General features: G+C 38.6%; 1 protein-coding gene across 5 annotated transcripts in view; it reads left to right on the forward strand.

The window, feature by feature from the left end:
- The window catches only part of kcnab1a (potassium voltage-gated channel subfamily A regulatory beta subunit 1a), a gene marked incomplete at its 5' end in the record, with an annotated part of 110,714 nt that extends 92,864 nt beyond the window's left edge, over positions 1-17,850 (forward strand). For all 5 annotated transcript variants that reach the window (XM_079873933.1, XM_079873930.1, XM_079873931.1 and 2 more), the window contains 9 exons: positions 701-745; positions 1,200-1,243; positions 3,531-3,617; positions 10,167-10,252; positions 11,925-12,045; positions 12,130-12,224; positions 12,342-12,462; positions 12,573-12,661; positions 15,516-17,850. In XM_079873933.1, the coding sequence (XP_079730059.1) occupies positions 701-745; positions 1,200-1,243; positions 3,531-3,617; positions 10,167-10,252; positions 11,925-12,045; positions 12,130-12,224; positions 12,342-12,462; positions 12,573-12,661; positions 15,516-15,605 (778 nt within the window). In that variant the 3' untranslated portion in view covers positions 15,606-17,850. The remainder of the gene's footprint in view (positions 1-700; positions 746-1,199; positions 1,244-3,530; positions 3,618-10,166; positions 10,253-11,924; positions 12,046-12,129; positions 12,225-12,341; positions 12,463-12,572; positions 12,662-15,515) is intronic.
- Positions 17,851-17,882: the final 32 nt, after the last annotated feature.

Consider the following 17,882-nt stretch of genomic DNA (forward strand, 5'->3'; position numbering starts at 1 on the left):
CGCGTGTCGCCAGAAGGGGGCATAGTTCTGCAAAAACTCAGAGACTTGCGCAATGCACCTTTAAGCAACTACATGTACTTACTATAGGGTTAGGGTAGGATTAGGATTTGGTTGAGGGTTAGTTGCATGTAATTATGCATAATTTACTGTTATTACTATGGTACGTACATATGTTACATGTAACAAGGACACTGTAAAATAAAGTGTTACTGAGCCCTGTTATAAAAAGATCTCTGTTTACAAACATTTTAAATATTAAAACTTCCATGACTGAATATTTAATAAATATTTTCATAATTTTCATTTTAAAAAGCTCTTATGACATAATGCATAGTTTTCTTTTTAGGAATGTCATCAAGGCAAAAATGAAAAATATTTAAATACTCACAGTAGTTCCGGTGATTTTGTCAATGAAGGGCATTACGCCAAATAAAAAAACACAAAAACTCCATCTCTGCGTCGCTTTTACAACATTTCAAATCCCTCAGTTCTCGCCATCTCTGAAAACCCAAGCTAATGTTGGTTCTTGTTTTATTACGAGCTCTCTCGTTCTCTTTTCTCCAGCAGACTCTCCTCTGTTCTATGTTTGTTAACCATTGTTTTTATTGATTTATCATTTTCCCTTGAGTGAAAGTTATTTTGAAACATTTATGTGCATATTTAACTCACTTTTCCCTCTCTCCTTCCTCCTTTTCTTAAGGCGATCCAGTCTGGTTATTACCACAAAGCTCTACTGGGGTGGAAAGTGAGTAAACTGTCATTTCACTCATTGTGCTCGTACAGTATGTCACTTCCCATCATGAGAACTTTTATTTCATAACTCGCGCCGTTGCACATTCTAAAGGGCAGCACACTTAACGCTGACATCCGTAGATTCCCACATTTCATAAATGCAATTATAGTCCTCAGTTCAGGGCGAGTGCTGACCCAGTGTTTCCTCAATGAGAAAGTGTTCTGGGAGTCAGTGAGCAGAAGTGCAGCTGCGGACCTCGATAAGACTGAAGAAAAGGCCTGTCCCATTTCCCCACAAATCCTCTCTCATGAATAATAATTAGCATTTACAAAATGCCAGAGTTTTATTTGAAGTTGAAAAGTGAGCATTTGCAAAAGTCCCAGTTTGGAAGAGGAAATGTCTCATATGTTAGACTGAACTAAACTTGGCTTTTGTGATGTACGTCCGTCTCCTTTTTTCTCCACAGAGCCGAGACCGAACGAGGCCTTTCTAGGAAACACATTATTGAAGGTGAAGTACACTTTCTCTTTCTTAAATCCTCTCACTGTGTGATCACAGCTTGTGTGTGTGTGTGTGTGTGTGATGTGTTTGGCTCCTCGCGGGGCATTGATTGAGTGGTTTTAGTGTTCGTGTCGCTCTGGCAGGCAGAACTAACAGATAGCAGGACTAAAGAGGACAGAGCCAGACACACACGAGAGTGACTTGCCAAACGGCATCAGTCACCGAAACACACTTTGCACAGAATCAAGCCGAGAATGAATGCCTAATCGCCCATGCATCTGACTTTTTTACTTGACTGAATTTCATCTGACACAAACAGGCACCTTGAATTGTAGTTGCATTTCAGCATGTTTAGTTTGTGGGTGAGCTATTCTTTTAATATTACAGTATTAACCACTGCCCTGATAAACGAGTTATGTTGTAATTCACACAGTAGATGCTCTCAGCAGGTTCAGAGACACCTTTGGTGTGAAAGTACAGGAAATAATACACACCCTGGCCTAGATATTCAGGGTTACATGGTGGATGAATGATTGGTTGTGTGTGCTGTTCTGCACAGGCTCTTATTTTTCTTCCATGCCAGCAAGTTTGAGGCCAGACACCTATTTTATAAACACAGAGCTCAGGATACACACTCCTGTAACACACCTGCAGCTCCCTGCATCTGGAGCTCGTATGTGAAGTCCGTATATTATATTTACATCATTGCATTTGGTTCAGTTATTGGTCTGGTAAGGCTGCAAATCACACACACACACACGCACACACACACACGCACACATAAAGGTGGGCTGAGATACATTTTTGGCACATACACATTTTGACACACAATCTGTCTCTCAGGATACACAGATATTGTGAAATATTGTGTAAATACACAGATTTTGTGTATGTGGTCCTGTGAAATGAAGTGACATCCCTTCCCCACGATTGTCAAGTTATGTCATAGTATGACAGTCTGGATTAAGTTATTTAAAAACTGCACTTAAAATGCAATTCATGCAATGCATACAGAAACTTGAATACTCTTCTCCTGTGATGAGCGAGTTTCATTTTTGATATAAAACATGCAAAAAATGTACATTAAATTAAAAATAAATAAATAATGATAATGATAATGATTAAGATGGAATGGAAACGGCAAACTCCATTGTGCCCTCAATTGAGGCGGATACTTTTTTGATCCGATAAAAAGACTAAGATTGAAAAACATTAACCGAATAAATCCCTTTGATGCACAACAAACTCAACTGTGGATTTAATTGGATAACTGGACTAACCAAGTGACCAATCGCATCACAGCATTTCAATTGTTAGTTTGATCATTCTAAAAAAAACAATGAACTCACGCACACTATCAATACTTGCAAATGAGTATCAAAATTTCATTAGCAACGAGTTCCTTGTTTTTTTAAAGATTTTTGACCTACCCATTTGGTCTTTTTTCTTACGCACCGATCACCTGTCCTGCAGGTGTGCGATGGTGAATGCTAATTGGTTTGATCACTCTGAATTGCCTGAGACAAAGTCTGTCATCATCAGAATGATTTGGTTTAATTCCCTCCAGGAGAGTCTTACATGATGCGTTCACAAACACCAGCATCCGAACGCAAGATAACATGACGGCGTTTATTGCGTTTCATAAGTCATTTACGATGTAGAATTGCAGAAACTTCCATTTTTATTACAGATATTCACGCTAATTTCCCAGGAAGTGACGATTTATTTTTGTTCTCATGAACATATGGGACGGAAACACTGCTTTATTTGCAAATGTTTAAAAAATGCGATATTGCAACTTTGCACGCAAGTTAAATTCACAATTTTGGATGGAAACAGCTCTCGTTGGGCTACTTTCCACTATATCATTGATCAATCGCACATCTCTCGCTGTGTCTCAAACTGCTGACAGACACCATCATTTCCTGACTGTTAAGCTTCATCTGACCTCAGGATGCTGACCCTGTCAGATTGAGCCTCTAGAGATGGGCACAGGAGGGAACCCAGTCCTAATCAATCCAGCCGAATTAAAGACAGAGACACAACGAGTGAATGAGCCCTGGGGCCCTGCACAGAAAGAGCTTGATTACTGCAGACTCACACAGCTGAGGGTTTCTCCTGATGTCATGAAGGCTTGAGTCGTCAGCAAATTGTGATCTGTCATAGCATGCACCTTTTCAATTAGCACAAACCCGTCTCCCATGCACAGCTAATCACGCTATATTGTTAGGTAAACACTACCAGACTTTTTGAAAAGGAAGACTCAAACACACACAATAACCGTCTCCTCTTTCAGGTCTCAAGGGCTCTTTGCAGAGAATGCAGCTGGAATATGTAGATGTGGTCTTCGCCAACCGGCCCGATAGCAACACACCGATGGAGGGTGAGTTTGGCCAAATATACACTAATGTTCACAAGTTTGGGGTCAGTGAGTATAGCAAGCAGGGTGGGGCCGAGAGCCTTGGGAACGGAGCGAGTAAGATTTAAAAAATGCCTCGTTTGCTTATACGCATTTATTTGATTAAAAAAAAAAATCTGAAATAATATTACAATTTAATATAACTTTATTTTTTTTCAATTTGAATATATTTAAAAATGTAATCTAATCCTGGAATGGCAAATATGAATTTTCAGCATTCTTCGGTTTCACGACATACCTTAAGAAACATTTCTGATTGTTATCAATGTTGAAAACAGTTGTACTGGAATCTGTGACATATTTTTCAGTACAAATTCTTTGATGAATTGAATGTTTAAAAGCATTTAATTGAAATCCAGATCTACTGTACATGTCACTTTTGATCCATTTAATATATCCTTTCTTATTAAAAGTATTAATTTGAAAAAATCTTGCTTACCCCAAACTTTTGAACGGCAGTGCATGAAAATCATTACATTAATTGACTTGTTCAGGGTACATCTTGAAGACTTTAGTAGACTTTGTTAGGTTTGGTAATTCAAAAAATTGTACCTTATACCTTCACAAAAGCACTTTGGGATACTTTTTAGAAAAGTGCTGTGAAGTTTGCAATGGCAATACGGCATCAAAAGCCAGAGATGTACAAAAGAATGAGTGTTGGTGTCCTGCAGGCACATCCATCTGAGGTCTAAGTGCTCTGAAATATGTATTCATGATAACAGGGTTATGATTAAGTGCAGTCCCCGGGGTGCCTTTCTGAATAACCAGAACTCTTTGAGGAACGCAATGCAGCCAGCAAGCTACCAAACTGCTGTTAAAGCTCAGTGCTGCCCAAAGCTTCAAGTGCAGTCAGCCTGAAAATCAAATCTACTGTTTAATAATGTGCTTTTGGTACAAACCACAGAATAGTGAAGTCTCTTGAACAGTGTAAACAACAGAGAGAAACAACTGCACCAAGACTAATCTGGAGAAAATGTGCATTAAAATGAGAACCTGATGCCGATGCCGTTTTCAAAACTGAGTGTTTTATTCTCAGAAGAGCAAAATGAAGAGAAGAAAGATAGTTGTTCCAGCCTCTTTGACCTTCATAAAGAAATGACTTGCTGATTTTCTCTTTCGTTTATCCATCGTATTATCAACAGACATATGCCAAAAGCCTAAATACATAAGGAGAAGAGAGAAGAACAGATAGTAGTAGAGGAAGATGGAGAACATGAATGATAGAAGGAGATTGATCGGCTTCAAAGTTGTTTTTCTTCTGAAGGCCAGAAACAGAAGTGAATGTACTGCAAGTGCATACTTAATACTTGTGCATTCTTGCTTTACTGTGGCAGTAACAACAGTTTAATAATTGCACTAAAGCGAAAATTGACTGAAGAATTGGAAAAAAACAAACCCGCCTACAGCACCCCTAGTGATAAAGCGCAACGCATAGCCTATAACTGGGATGAGAATGCAGTGTCCTATGAATTTAATTGAGCCTGCATAGCTAGAAGCATTTGTTTCACATACTTTCAGAAAGTTTCATGCCTTAGAGACAACCATGGAGGGATTCAAGACAATTTATGATCTCTCAGGATGGTGCTAATTAGTATAAAGCATGTTAAAATGCTAGGCAAGCTGTTTTTAGCCCTTTGCTTAAAATGTCTCTACTATCTGGCAGATATCACTGAAATGAGTGCCCTGAGAAATCGCAACGTCTATGCCAGGGGTCCAAACTCAGTCCTGGAGGGCCACTGTCCTGTAGAGTTTTGACCCAACTTGCCTCAACATGCCTGCCTGGACCTTGATTAGCTGGTTCAGGAATGTTTAATTTGGGGATGGAACTAGGGATGCACGAAATATCGCCCACTGTAACGGTATCAGCCGATTGTGTTCGTTTTTAATGTTATTGTCATCGGCCTAATAAGAAAATTTGGCCAATATATTAAAGCCAATAGATGGATTATTTCCTTCAGCTGAGACACTTCAGATGCTCACTGTTCGCCATGATGGTTTTGAACTGCTTTAAATATGGTTGGAATCACTTCAGAAAAGTCTGTCATATAGGCTACATAAAATTATAATGAGAACATTATAATTGTGTGCTTGACATTTGTTTCTGTGATCAGGCTCTCAAAAATTATATAAAAATTTGTATTTACATTTATCAGCCAATATATCGATTATCAGCTTTCAAATATATATATTTTTTTATGAAAAAAATATGCGTTTTTTTTTTTCCCTTCTTTTAAATGTCGAGAAAAAACTATTGCGAAATGACGGCGTTTCCTTTAACCAATGTTATGTGACTAAAACTTAATTTTTTCCTCTTGCGGTAAGTAATTCCAAAAATCATGGCAATGGACGTTGGTAGGTTTATGTATATCTCAGCCACTGCACTGGCCATTATTATTAATGGAAGGAGATGTATGTGTGTTTTCCAAGCATTAATGGTAAGGAAAGACCCTTATACTTGTGAGAGGCTCGTATGAGCTATTTCTGGGTGTTTCTCCCTCATTTCTGCTTCGAGCTCTTAGAGCTTCGAGGTTTAGAATCCAGTATTCCTGTAATTCTTTTGTCTTTTATGAATTTAATAAAGAACTGTCTCGTCTTCTATCCAAACATACTGTGTTATCTACGTCAGGTGACCTGTAAATGCGCAAAAACTGTTTCCATTGCAGTTTTGCGAAATATTTATTTTTCGGATTGCCTGAAAAACCACCTCATGCGAGCGTAACATTTTTTTGTGATAAATGGAAGTTTTTGCGAAAATGACGTGTTTCCATTGGGCATATTTTCAGTTCGCAATTTCAATTTGCGCAATTTGAAGGGTAATGGAAACGCGGCTTATGTGACCACCTTAAACTCTGTAAATAGCAGGGAAGCATTAGCTTATGCATAAAGTAGCAAAGTAAGCAAAATGGCTTAAATCGTTTAGAGCACAGTTTAGAGCTGGAAATTAGAGATTTTTTATATCCACCCTCTTTTTGTAAGCTCAATCAATGTTCTCTTGGGGCGAGGGGGATCAGTATGCCCTTCTGGTAATGTATGTAGTGCTCAGAGCTGTTCTGTGGTGTAGCATTTAGGGCTTAGTAATATTTCAAAGCCCTGCGCCAGATGCCAAGGTCACCCTGACTCAGCCAATACTTTCAGACTTCTCTACTTTAACAAGCTTTTCAGCTCTCTCTAACACAGTCTGACAACCTGCTACTCTTGACTGATGTTAATTTAACTTCCATTTACTGTTTTTACATCATCCTCTAGTCTCGCTCTGTGAGTTGAGTCTGTCTAGGACCCCAAATTGATTCCATTGGCTGAAATTAACACCAGAGCCAACAAAACACCAAAATAATGATTACAGAGGCAGATTATCCATTAATAAAGACATTTTCATGCAGTTCCTTGCACAATACTGTGTTATGACCTCAAAACATTTATACCATAGTGCATGATTTGTAAACTAATAAGTTTTGATGTTTGCATCACATAAACAGCTCCATATGTGTGACTTTTCTGACTTGTAAACTTGTTTGGTTGCTCACCTGGTACAGCAATGCACTTAGCAAGCTAAAATGACATGGATGCTTCAGCAAATGTGTTTTTATCTCACACTTGCTTTTAGGTTTAATGTAGGTAGTATGTTATTTTCAAATATTGAAAATTCTCACAATATGTACAACAATCACCACAATAAAACATTGCCAGATTCACGTTCATCAGAAAACTGAAAGTGCTTTTACCACCACTCTCTGGGCGACTGAAGCTAGAGGCTGCAGTCTTTAGCGTTCTTGTTAGTGCGTCCACCTCCCATGCCGGAAACACCAGTTCGAATCCCGCTCGAAGTAGAACCGGAGGAGTTATGTTGGTGCCGTGACCCGGATGGGAGTGAGGTTAAGGTGGATCAACGAAACTGAGGCCAGCTAGTAAAACCTCACTCCCTCGGCCTCAAGAGAAGTGACTGACACTAAAGTCTGTGTCCTTGTTTGTAGAAGTAGAACCGGAGGGGTTACATTGGTGCCGTGACCCGGATGGGATGGTTTAGGGGGGTGAGTGTAACAGAGGCCAGCTAGTAAAACCTCACTCCCCTGGCCTCAAGAGTCACACTAGTGACTGACGCTAAAGCCTGTTTCCTTGTTAGTGAGACTGTGTGCCTCTCATGCCAGAAACACCAGTTCGAATCCCGCTCGAAGTAGAACCGGAGGAGTTATGTTGGTGCCGTGACCTGGATGGGAGTGAGGTTAAGGGGCATGAGCGTAACTGAGGGCAGATAGTAAAACCTCACTCACCTGGCCTCAAGAGTCACACTAGTGACTGACGCTAAAGGCTGTGTCCTTGTTAGTGAGCATGTGCGCCTCTCAAGCCAGAAACGGCAGTTCGAATCCCACTCGAAGTAGAACCGGAGGAGTTATGTTGGTGCCGTGACCCGGATGGGAGTGAGGTTAAGGGGCATGAGCGTAACTGAGGGCAGCTAGTAAAACCTCTCTCCCCCGGACTCAAGAGAAGTGACTGACACTAAAGTCTGTGTCCTTGTTTGTAGAAGTAGAACCGGAGGGCTTACATTGGTGCCGTGACCCGGATGGGACAGTTTTAGGGGGGTGAGTGTAACCGAGGCAAGCTAGTAAAACCTCACTCCCTCGGCCTCAAGAGTCACACTAGTGACTGACGCTGAATGCTGTGTCCTTGTTAGTGAGTCTGTGTGCCTCTAATGCCGGAAACGCCAGTTCGAATCCCGCTCAAAGTAGAACCGGAGGAGTTACGTTGGTGCCGTGACCTGGATGGGACGATTTAGTGGGGTGAGTGTAACAGAGGCCAGATAGTAAAGCCTCACTCCCCCGGCTGTGTCTTTTGTAGGGAACCTCCCATGCTAGAAAAGCCGGTTTGAATCCTGCTCGGAGTGGGGGTTACACAAGAAGATATTACACATGAACGTAATATCAATTTGCAGCAATGTTGGCATTGCATGTTTTTCCAATGAGCCTGTGTTGCTTAATCATCTATGCTTTTTATCTTTAAACATGGGCTAGACGTTGACACCTCTCTCTCACTGTCTCATAGACATAGGCAGGCAGATCGCTATGCAGTGCTTTTCTGCTGCATCGATGCGTAAAGTGTCCAGAGTTTGGTGCTCATCACTGTGTGCAGTGCATATTAAAGTTCCTCAGTGGCTCTGCAGTCCCCTGCTTTCTCGCTCTAAAAGCTGAAGGGAATATAAAGTTAGACTGCACTTTAGCATTCTTTTATTCCTCACAAGTGCGCTTATTGAATTGAGTGAAACCACACAAAAGTACGTCAAGCTGAACTTAATGAACCCAAGCTGATACACAGTGAATGAAAATATATCGCACCATACCAGATTATGTTACTGAATATAGCAGAAAAGAACACTAATCACACACAGCTTTAGAGAATTTCACAATTTAGCTAATTTACACCAAATCTGACATTTATGACTAATGACCAGTGGAACTATTGCAGTTTATTGTTTTATCTTAATAACAGCCTAATTAGTTTTTACTTGTTCTGGCTTTTCAACATAAACCAAATAAAATTAAAGATTAAATTATCATAACGCCCTTGTGAAAAAGAGGGATACATTAGCATTTTTTTTTTTTTTAAAGAATATACTTAAGTGGGAACTGAATGCTGGGCCAATGTTTTAGTTCCATGTTAATTGCAATTAATTGAAAATGTATTGTAGAGTTAAATATATGTTAAATGCATTCAGCTGAACTTTTAAGTGCTTTTTTCATAAATAGAATTTAGTTACATATTTATATGCAAGTTCATTACTTTTATTGTATTTGAATTACTGACAAGCATTTATGATAAACTAAAATATATTTCAACGTCATTTTTACTGAACCTTGTATGTAATATATTTGTAATGGTCTCGTTCAGTTTTGGTTTAATTTCAGTTCCTCTTGCTAGTTGGTTTCATCAGTGACTGATTATGTTCACCTGTGGTTCATTTAGTTCCTTCATTAACTGTATTTAAGCCTTTAAGTTTCCTCAGTCCTTTGTCCAACTTCATTTGTGTTTGTGTGATAATGTCATATGAGTTTAAACGAGATTCCTATAGTCCTGCGTGTTTCCAAGTAGGGTTTGTTATTAAATTTCCTGTGTCATGTGATCATTGCTTTGAACGATGTTATTTAAAATATTGTAATTACACATTTGTAATTAAGAAGAAATTTAGCACATTTAAAATCTAGTACATTTAAATGTAAAATTGTGTAACAATGCACTACTGTTTAGATTATAATCAAGTACTTTAGTATAGTCAACATCAAAATAAGTGTACCACTTTGAAATTGCACTTTTTTTAAAGTGCAACTAAACATATAAGTGCACTCTCTTTAAGTACACTTCTGTGGCCTTTTATTTCATTTATATATTATTTGCATTTTTTTTTATTTTTTTTTTTTATATACATGTAAGATTTGAAGTACACTACAAGTGCACTATCAATCGATTACATTCACTCTTTTTCACAGGGGTGCTAACAGAATTTGTGAATGTTTGTTTCCACAGAGATTGTCAGAGCCATGACCTACGTGATAAACCAAGGCATGTCCATGTACTGGGGAACCTCACGATGGACAGCTATGGAAATAATGGTAAGTAAAATTTTTCTTAACCTCAGTTGTCATGAGACACTTCATTCAACATGTCACCCTGCAGGACACACCAGTTCAGCAGAATTAAGTGCATCACTTGCATGTCATGACAGAACTGCTGATCATTTACTTCCTTTAAGCTTGAATTCAGGCGCAAACAGTGTGTTTGCTGGAACAACAACCTCAGCTCCTCTAGTGTATATTGGCCACATCACATATTTTTAGCCCTGTGACTGAAGTCAGTGGTTTGTCAGTACTGTATGTTGCTGTAATTGCAGTGTTGCACAAAGCAAGTTGGCACAAACTGATATGTTGTAATTAAGCACTGACATTATCAATTCATGGGCGATAAATGTAGGCTTGATCAGAGTTTTACAAAGAGGACACACACTGATGACCTGTAATTTGTGTGACTGTGATAATACCATGTTCTAGTGTCACGCCAGATCTATCCCACGTAAACACCCCCCCCGACTGGAACGTGTATTCATAGCCTGAAATGATACCAAGGAGCCAATCAGTTATGGGATATTACTATACATGATATTGGAGAAAATAACTAGTTTTCACACTTTTTACTACAGTAAATATTTCCCAATGTTAGTTTACTTTTGAAAGTTAGCTTCTACCTTAAAGGCTTCAGAAAAATTATTATATTATATAAATGCACACATATGCATGTATATTTAAGAAATATTTGCATGAATATACTGTATATATATTATTCATACATAATTTATATTGTTTATCAATATAAATATTTTATATATAAATAAAAAAAAAATCTTAAATATATACATGCATGTGTGTGTATTTATATATAGAAAATAATTATACACAGTACACACACTTATATTATGTAAACACAAACTTTTATTTTTTGATGCGATTAATCACGATTAATCGTTGCCCAGCACTAATTATATTATATTATATTATATTATATTATATTATATTATATTATATTATATTATATTATATTATATTATATTATATTATATTATATTATATTAAGAGCTGGGCAATGATTAATCACATCCAAAATAAAAGTTTGTGTTTACATAATATATATGTGTGTGTACTGTGTATAATTATTTTGTAAATATAAATACACACATATGCATGTATATTTAAGAAATATTTGCATGTGTATATATATTCATACATAATTTATATTGTTTATCAATATAAATATTTTATATATAAATAACACATTTTTCTTAAATATATACATTCATGTGTGTGTATTTATATATACGAAATAATTATACACAGTACACACACTTTTATATTATATTATATTATATTATATTATATTATATTATATTATATTATATTATATTATATTATATTATACTATATTATATTATATTATCCAACAGCACGTATGAAGTTTTATATTACATTTTAGACTGAATGATAGAAACAGGTGTTTGAAACCAGCATGATTTGTGAAAACAGGCATTTTTGTAACTAGGTTTGTCACTGACTAGCCTCAGGCATCCCTATATAATGAGAATAATTTCCAGCATGGAATATCTCCAATATCTGCTTCTTCTGATGGCCCAGTAAAGACATTATGAAAGCACTTGGAGGTGGAAATGAATGAATTGTACAGAGATGTATGCATATATTTGATTTCAAAAGTGTAAATCTGATTGTGTCTTTCTAGGAGGCGTACTCTGTAGCGAGGCAGTTTAACCTGATTCCTCCAGTGTGTGAGCAGGCGGAGTATCATCTCTTCCAGAGGGAGAAGGTCGAGGTGCAGTTGCCTGAGCTCTACCATAAGATAGGCAGGTGTCAATCAATCATCATTTACTCTCTGAATCCTGACCGTCATGCAGGACAACTCATCTTGATTCTGTGTGTGACTGTAGGTGTGGGCGCCATGACATGGTCCCCTTTGGCCTGTGGGATCATCTCTGGAAAGTATGAAAATGGTATCCCAGAATCCTCTAGGGCGTCAATGAAGGTACCTAATTTGCTATAAACGTGCTCACTTGCATATACACAGTGACAAATCAAGTATTTATTTTGTGCCATGCTTCCTCCTACCCGACTTTACTCGTCTACTCGTTTTGTCTTGAAGTCGTACCAGTGGCTGAAAGACAAGATAGTGAGTGAGGATGGACGAAAGCAGCAGGCGAAGCTGAAAGAACTCGGTCATATTGCCGAGAAGCTCGGCTGTACTTTGCCTCAGCTGGCCGTAGGTAAGACACTTCAAACACAACCAGTCGTCTTACTTCGCATTACTGTCCACTCTGTCAACAAACTGTAATCTGCTGAGAAGATTGATTTGAAGCCTTTTTTCGTCCTCCAGCCTGGTGTCTGCGGAACGAGGGAGTGAGTTCAGTCCTGTTAGGAACCTCTAATGCAGAGCAGTTAACTGAAAACCTGGGAGCCATACAGGTGAGATATACGCTCTGTTTACAGCTGGTGTAAAGATGTGTTTTGGTCGATCAGATCACAAGTAGACGAGGGAGACACATTCCCGTTTACACCTAGTGTTTTAATTAGAGGTGGGCATAGATTAATTTTTTTAATCTAGATTAATCTATATTAAAACGGCTCATTTGAATTCTGCCGAAAGCATTCAGAATATGTGTGCTACCCAAATAATGACTATAAAAGTAAGTCTTTGAGAACGGGTTTCTCAAGCCAGGTGGCGCATTAGACCAGGGGCTCATCTCCTGTTTCCACAATGCATCACAAACTGCTTGAGAAAGCTGTTCTACTCATAGACTGTAAAAGGTTACTACTGTACTGTTACCGTCCGTAGGCAACATTAGGTAGGCCTATGTTATTATCAACTACTATAGGCTATCAATTAGGGATGGGCGATATGGCCTAAAATCCATATTGTGATATACATTGCAGCCTCTTGCGATAACGATATTATAATAAAACCATTTCAAAACAGGTTACACAGACCCTGCTAAACAACTGCTAAATGGTTTTTTGTTTTTTTTTAAAGGGTGTATGTAGTTTTGAGAACATATATTGTGCAAAACTGTAAGTATACAACATAATTTTGCAGATAAATACAATTTAAGTACACTAGCTGCAGACTTAAGTAGGTCTAATGTTTATTATGGCTTGGAGCTTATGAAACCCCAAATTTAAAATTAGAATATTGTCTAACTGATGTCTTTTCAGTTAAAAAGAAACACAACAACGATTCTTAAAATCGGGCGCAGACAGAGATTATGTTCTACACCACTAAGATATACTGCGATTTAATACGCGCGCGCTGGTATTCAGTGATATGTTTCGTTTTGAATTTGAGGTGGTAGAACGGATTAGTCGTGTGTTAACTTACCGAACCGTTACCCCACACACTCTGTCTATAGTTTGCTGCTGCTCGTCGGACGGCTTAAATCTGAACCAAGTCCAAATAATGGATGTTGCACCGATCTTTTTCACCAGCTTTCACTTTCAGCCGTGTTTACTTAAGATGACGACGAATATGATGCGTTGCAGCCGGGTGTTCCTCGCGGCCGCGGGTAGATTGCGTCATCATAGCTTGTGTAGTATAGAGCCAGCTCCCAACCCAACTTGGAGAATAGATTAACGGTGATATTTTTTTTATCGCCCGATAAGAGTCTCGCATTAACGCAGCACGTTAAAGGGATAGTTCAGGATTTTAGACATGAATCTCTATAGCTTCCCCATAAGCAGTGTGGTGCATTGACCATGACTTACCCCCGACAGCGTCCTGTGAGCCGAGCTCCGGTCCAGTTTTGGTCAAGATGAAATTAGTCCGGCAAGTTTGCTGGGGTCACGGCAATAAAGCTTCTTTCTTCTCAAATCAATATGTGTTCAAAAGAGTTATATATTTGCAGCACAAAACCGTTGTCTATGGAGAGGTCAGACCTCGTAATGGCTTGGCACTATTTTCTTACCCCGTCATATCACTGCGCGCTGCCGCTACCTACAGCCAGCTGGGAGCCGCGCACGTGTCACTTTGTTTACAGCTCGTAAAGAGAACGATAACATGTCTGACTACAGCAGCGACGATGACAACATTGACTTCGACACACAGCCAAAAGGATATCTTTACGAACCTGAATACACAGATGACGAGTTACGCCAGATGGAGTTAGAAAGGACAGAAAGAGAGAGGATGGACAGAGAAGTTGAACAAGTTTTCTACAAAGCTTGTACAAACTGATCGCTCTTGGTGAGTAGCTATGTTAGCTCGTTCGTGTAGCTGTTCTGAGCACGTAAACACTGCTGTAAACACTGCCGAACAACTGAAAAAGTGGTGTGCGCCTGCGCAGCTCGCAGCTGGCTGTAGGTAGCGGCAGCGCGCAGTGATATGACAGGGGAGAAAATAGTGCCAAGCCATTACGAGGTCTGACCTCTCCATAGACAATGTTTTAGTGACGCAAATATATCACTCTTTTGAACACATATTGATTTTAGAAGAAAAAAGCTTTATTGCCGTGACCCCAGCAATCTTGCCGGACTAATTTCATCTTGACCAAAACTGGACCGGAGCTCGGCTCACAGGACGCTGTCGGGGGTAAGTCATGGTCAATGCACCACACTGCTTATGGGGAAGCTATAGAGATTCATGTCTAAAATCCTGAACTATCCCTTTAACGCCGATAACGGCCCACCACTAGTTTTAATCCGTCTCTTCTGTCCACTTTCAGCCACTTCTGTCCTGATTTGTTCGAGGGGAGGGTCTATGGGCAAGTAAATGTTTGGGCTTTTTCAGATCTTTAGATCTAATGGACAAAATAAGCTCAAGCAATTTACATATGAATGTGAATGGATGATGGAAAAACACACAGAGAGCATCAGCTTTAGTTTCTGCTCTGACAGTTTCAAGACCAGCCGAACACTGAGTGTGTGTTAGAAATCAGGAATGGTGAGAGAACATTGTGCTTGGTACATTTTTCATCTATAAACCAAACTTGGGTCTCCAGCCGACAAAGTTTAAATCCTGTATATCTAAATCGCTTCCCATAATGATTACGCATTAGGTCAGTAGACGGAGAGTCTGCGTCTTTTGCGGCTGTTTGAACACATGAGCGTTTACACTATGAAAGCAATGTGTTTTCGACTACCTCTGGAAGTGGTTGAAAGTGGACTAGCTCAAAATGTTTTAGACCCCGTTTACTCCTGTATTTAGCGTCGTCCACCTGTGATCCGAGCGACCAAAACTTATCTTAATACCTGGTGTAAACAGCCCTATGACTTTCTACGCATCTATTCATTTCCAGAAGATTCCTAACTAATTCATTTGCACATTCAGGTACTTCCAAAGATGACATCCCATATAGTTTCAGACATTGATCATATACTTGGGAACAGGCCGTACAGTAAGAAGGACTTCCGGTCCTAGTGGCTCCGGACACACACTCATGGTGAAGGGAGGTGTGTGTGTGTGTGTAGCAGTGTTCGTGCCCTAGTGGTTCCTGCTCCAAATCTGTTTCCATCATCGCTCTGACCTCTCTCTGAAGCCTTAGAGTGCCGTCCTCCATAACCTGTACCTGCATCCCGTTTCTGCTGGTGTGCCTTTACACCCGAACACCACACGACTGGTGTCCAGGTGTCACCTTGCAGGAGAGCTTCACACACTTCTGAACATCATAAACACCCATGACCCATGCTTGGCCTCTGCTCTCAAAACCATCCGCCACTGGGACACCTGGAGGTATTAGCACACAGAGTGGAGGAACAGCGCATATCGCCCTCTTGTGTTCGAACAGAGCAACTGCACACCTGTTTCACAGACTGCAGAGCTCTGACTTGGTGGAACAATGTGCACTCGCAAAGATTCGAGCTGTTTTGCCTGTATTGATATATTATGAGGGATATTTTAATAGAGAATATGTGTGTTTGCTTCATAATGTGAGCCATGGATAAATAACTCAATGCACACCTCGGACCTTGGAAATTACTTGAATGAGGGTAGCATATGTGATTATTGAACATGCAACTGTATTATAAACCGACCTCAATCCGCACTGCATAATATACAGTATTAAAGTTGATCTGACATGCATAGAGTATATTATACCAGCAGACTAATGCATTCATGGTAATGTTTGATTATAAATGAGTGACTTGATTTTTCCTTTAGTAACAGTAATAAGGAAGAGTTTAGGAATTCAAGGGATGCCCTTGTGAGAAAGAAGTGTGCTTAAATGTGCATTTGTAGTGTACTTCAAATCTTAAAAGTAGAAAACTGTACTTTTTCAATTAAAAAGTTTTCTTGACACTTAATTGGACTTTTTAAAAGGTTTTACTTTAAAGTATATTTTAAATCAGTTGGTTTTGATAGTCTTTTGTCATGCTTTAAAGAAGTACACTTATTTTGATGTGTTGACTAACATACCAAAGCATTTCTTAAGTACTTGCTTATAATTATTATTACATTTAAAGTTACTATATTTTAAATGTACTAAATTACAGCTTCATCATTTACAAATGTGTAATTACTAATAATTAACAAGTTTCAACAGATTTTTTTTTTTTTAAGTATCTTTACGTTTACCATAAATGCTTATTAAATTCAGCAGTACACTTTAACTATATTTCAAAGACAATAATATAATAAAATATAATATAAAAGATGTTGTAATTACGTCCTACTTAAGTGGGTCAAAATATACACTAAAGTTCAGCTATATGCATTTATTTAATACATTTTCATTGAATTAAAATGCAATTAACTAATATATAAATATATTCTTTTAAAGTATATTATTTCCATGATAAGTACTCTTTTTAAAAGTATGCCTTTTCTTTTTCACAAGGGTTAGTTCACCCAAAAAGGCAAATCCTCTCATAATTTACTTACTCTCATTTTGGTCCAAACCTGAATGACTTTATTCCTGTCGTTGGACCCCATTGACTTTCATTGTATGGAAAGAAAAAAAAGTGAGATGTTTAAAAAAAGAAAAACTCATAGGTTTGAATCATCATAAGGGTCAGTGAATAATGACTGGAGCTCCTGATTTGCATGTCAGCATTAAGATATAATGGAGGTGAATTTGATTGACAGTTTGCGGGTGCCTCATGTGTGACTTTATAACTCTTGCTTGCCCTACTTGAAAGCCATACTTTATCAAGCCCTAGATATTTTAAAGACTGACGAGCTGCTTAACCCTGTAGTATTTAACTTCTCAGAGCTTTTAGATTCATTTGAAACCTGATAGATGTTGGCTTGAGAAAACAAGATGGCTCTGTACAGAAAACCATCAAAAACAGTGTTGAAAGCAACACAGTGTGTACATAGTGTTACCTTTAGTCTCCCTGCGGAGTGCCTTGATTCTCACCTGCATGAACATTAGGGCTTGCCCATTCTCCCATGGGTCCACGAGTGGAATACTGTGAGCTTTTCTCAACTGTAAATGAAGTCTTTTACAAAAACAAAGAAATCACACCATGTGGTGGCTGTTGTTTTCTAGAGTTTGTAACGCTGAGATGAGTTGTTGGATACACAGGCTGTTCTGAATCTCTGCATCAGGGTCTTTTCTCATATCATGCATCTCTCCCTGTATGGCAGAAGTGACTTCTGTAAATATAAATATGTAAACAGTTGATAGAGGTAGAATATATGCTTGAAAATAAAAACACATAAGGCCAGTAAACCCATGTGTGTGTGCTTGCTTAT

This window comes from Squalius cephalus (genome assembly GCF_949319135.1).
Source record: "Squalius cephalus genome assembly, chromosome: 6".
Taxonomy (NCBI): Eukaryota; Metazoa; Chordata; class Actinopteri; order Cypriniformes; family Leuciscidae; genus Squalius; species Squalius cephalus.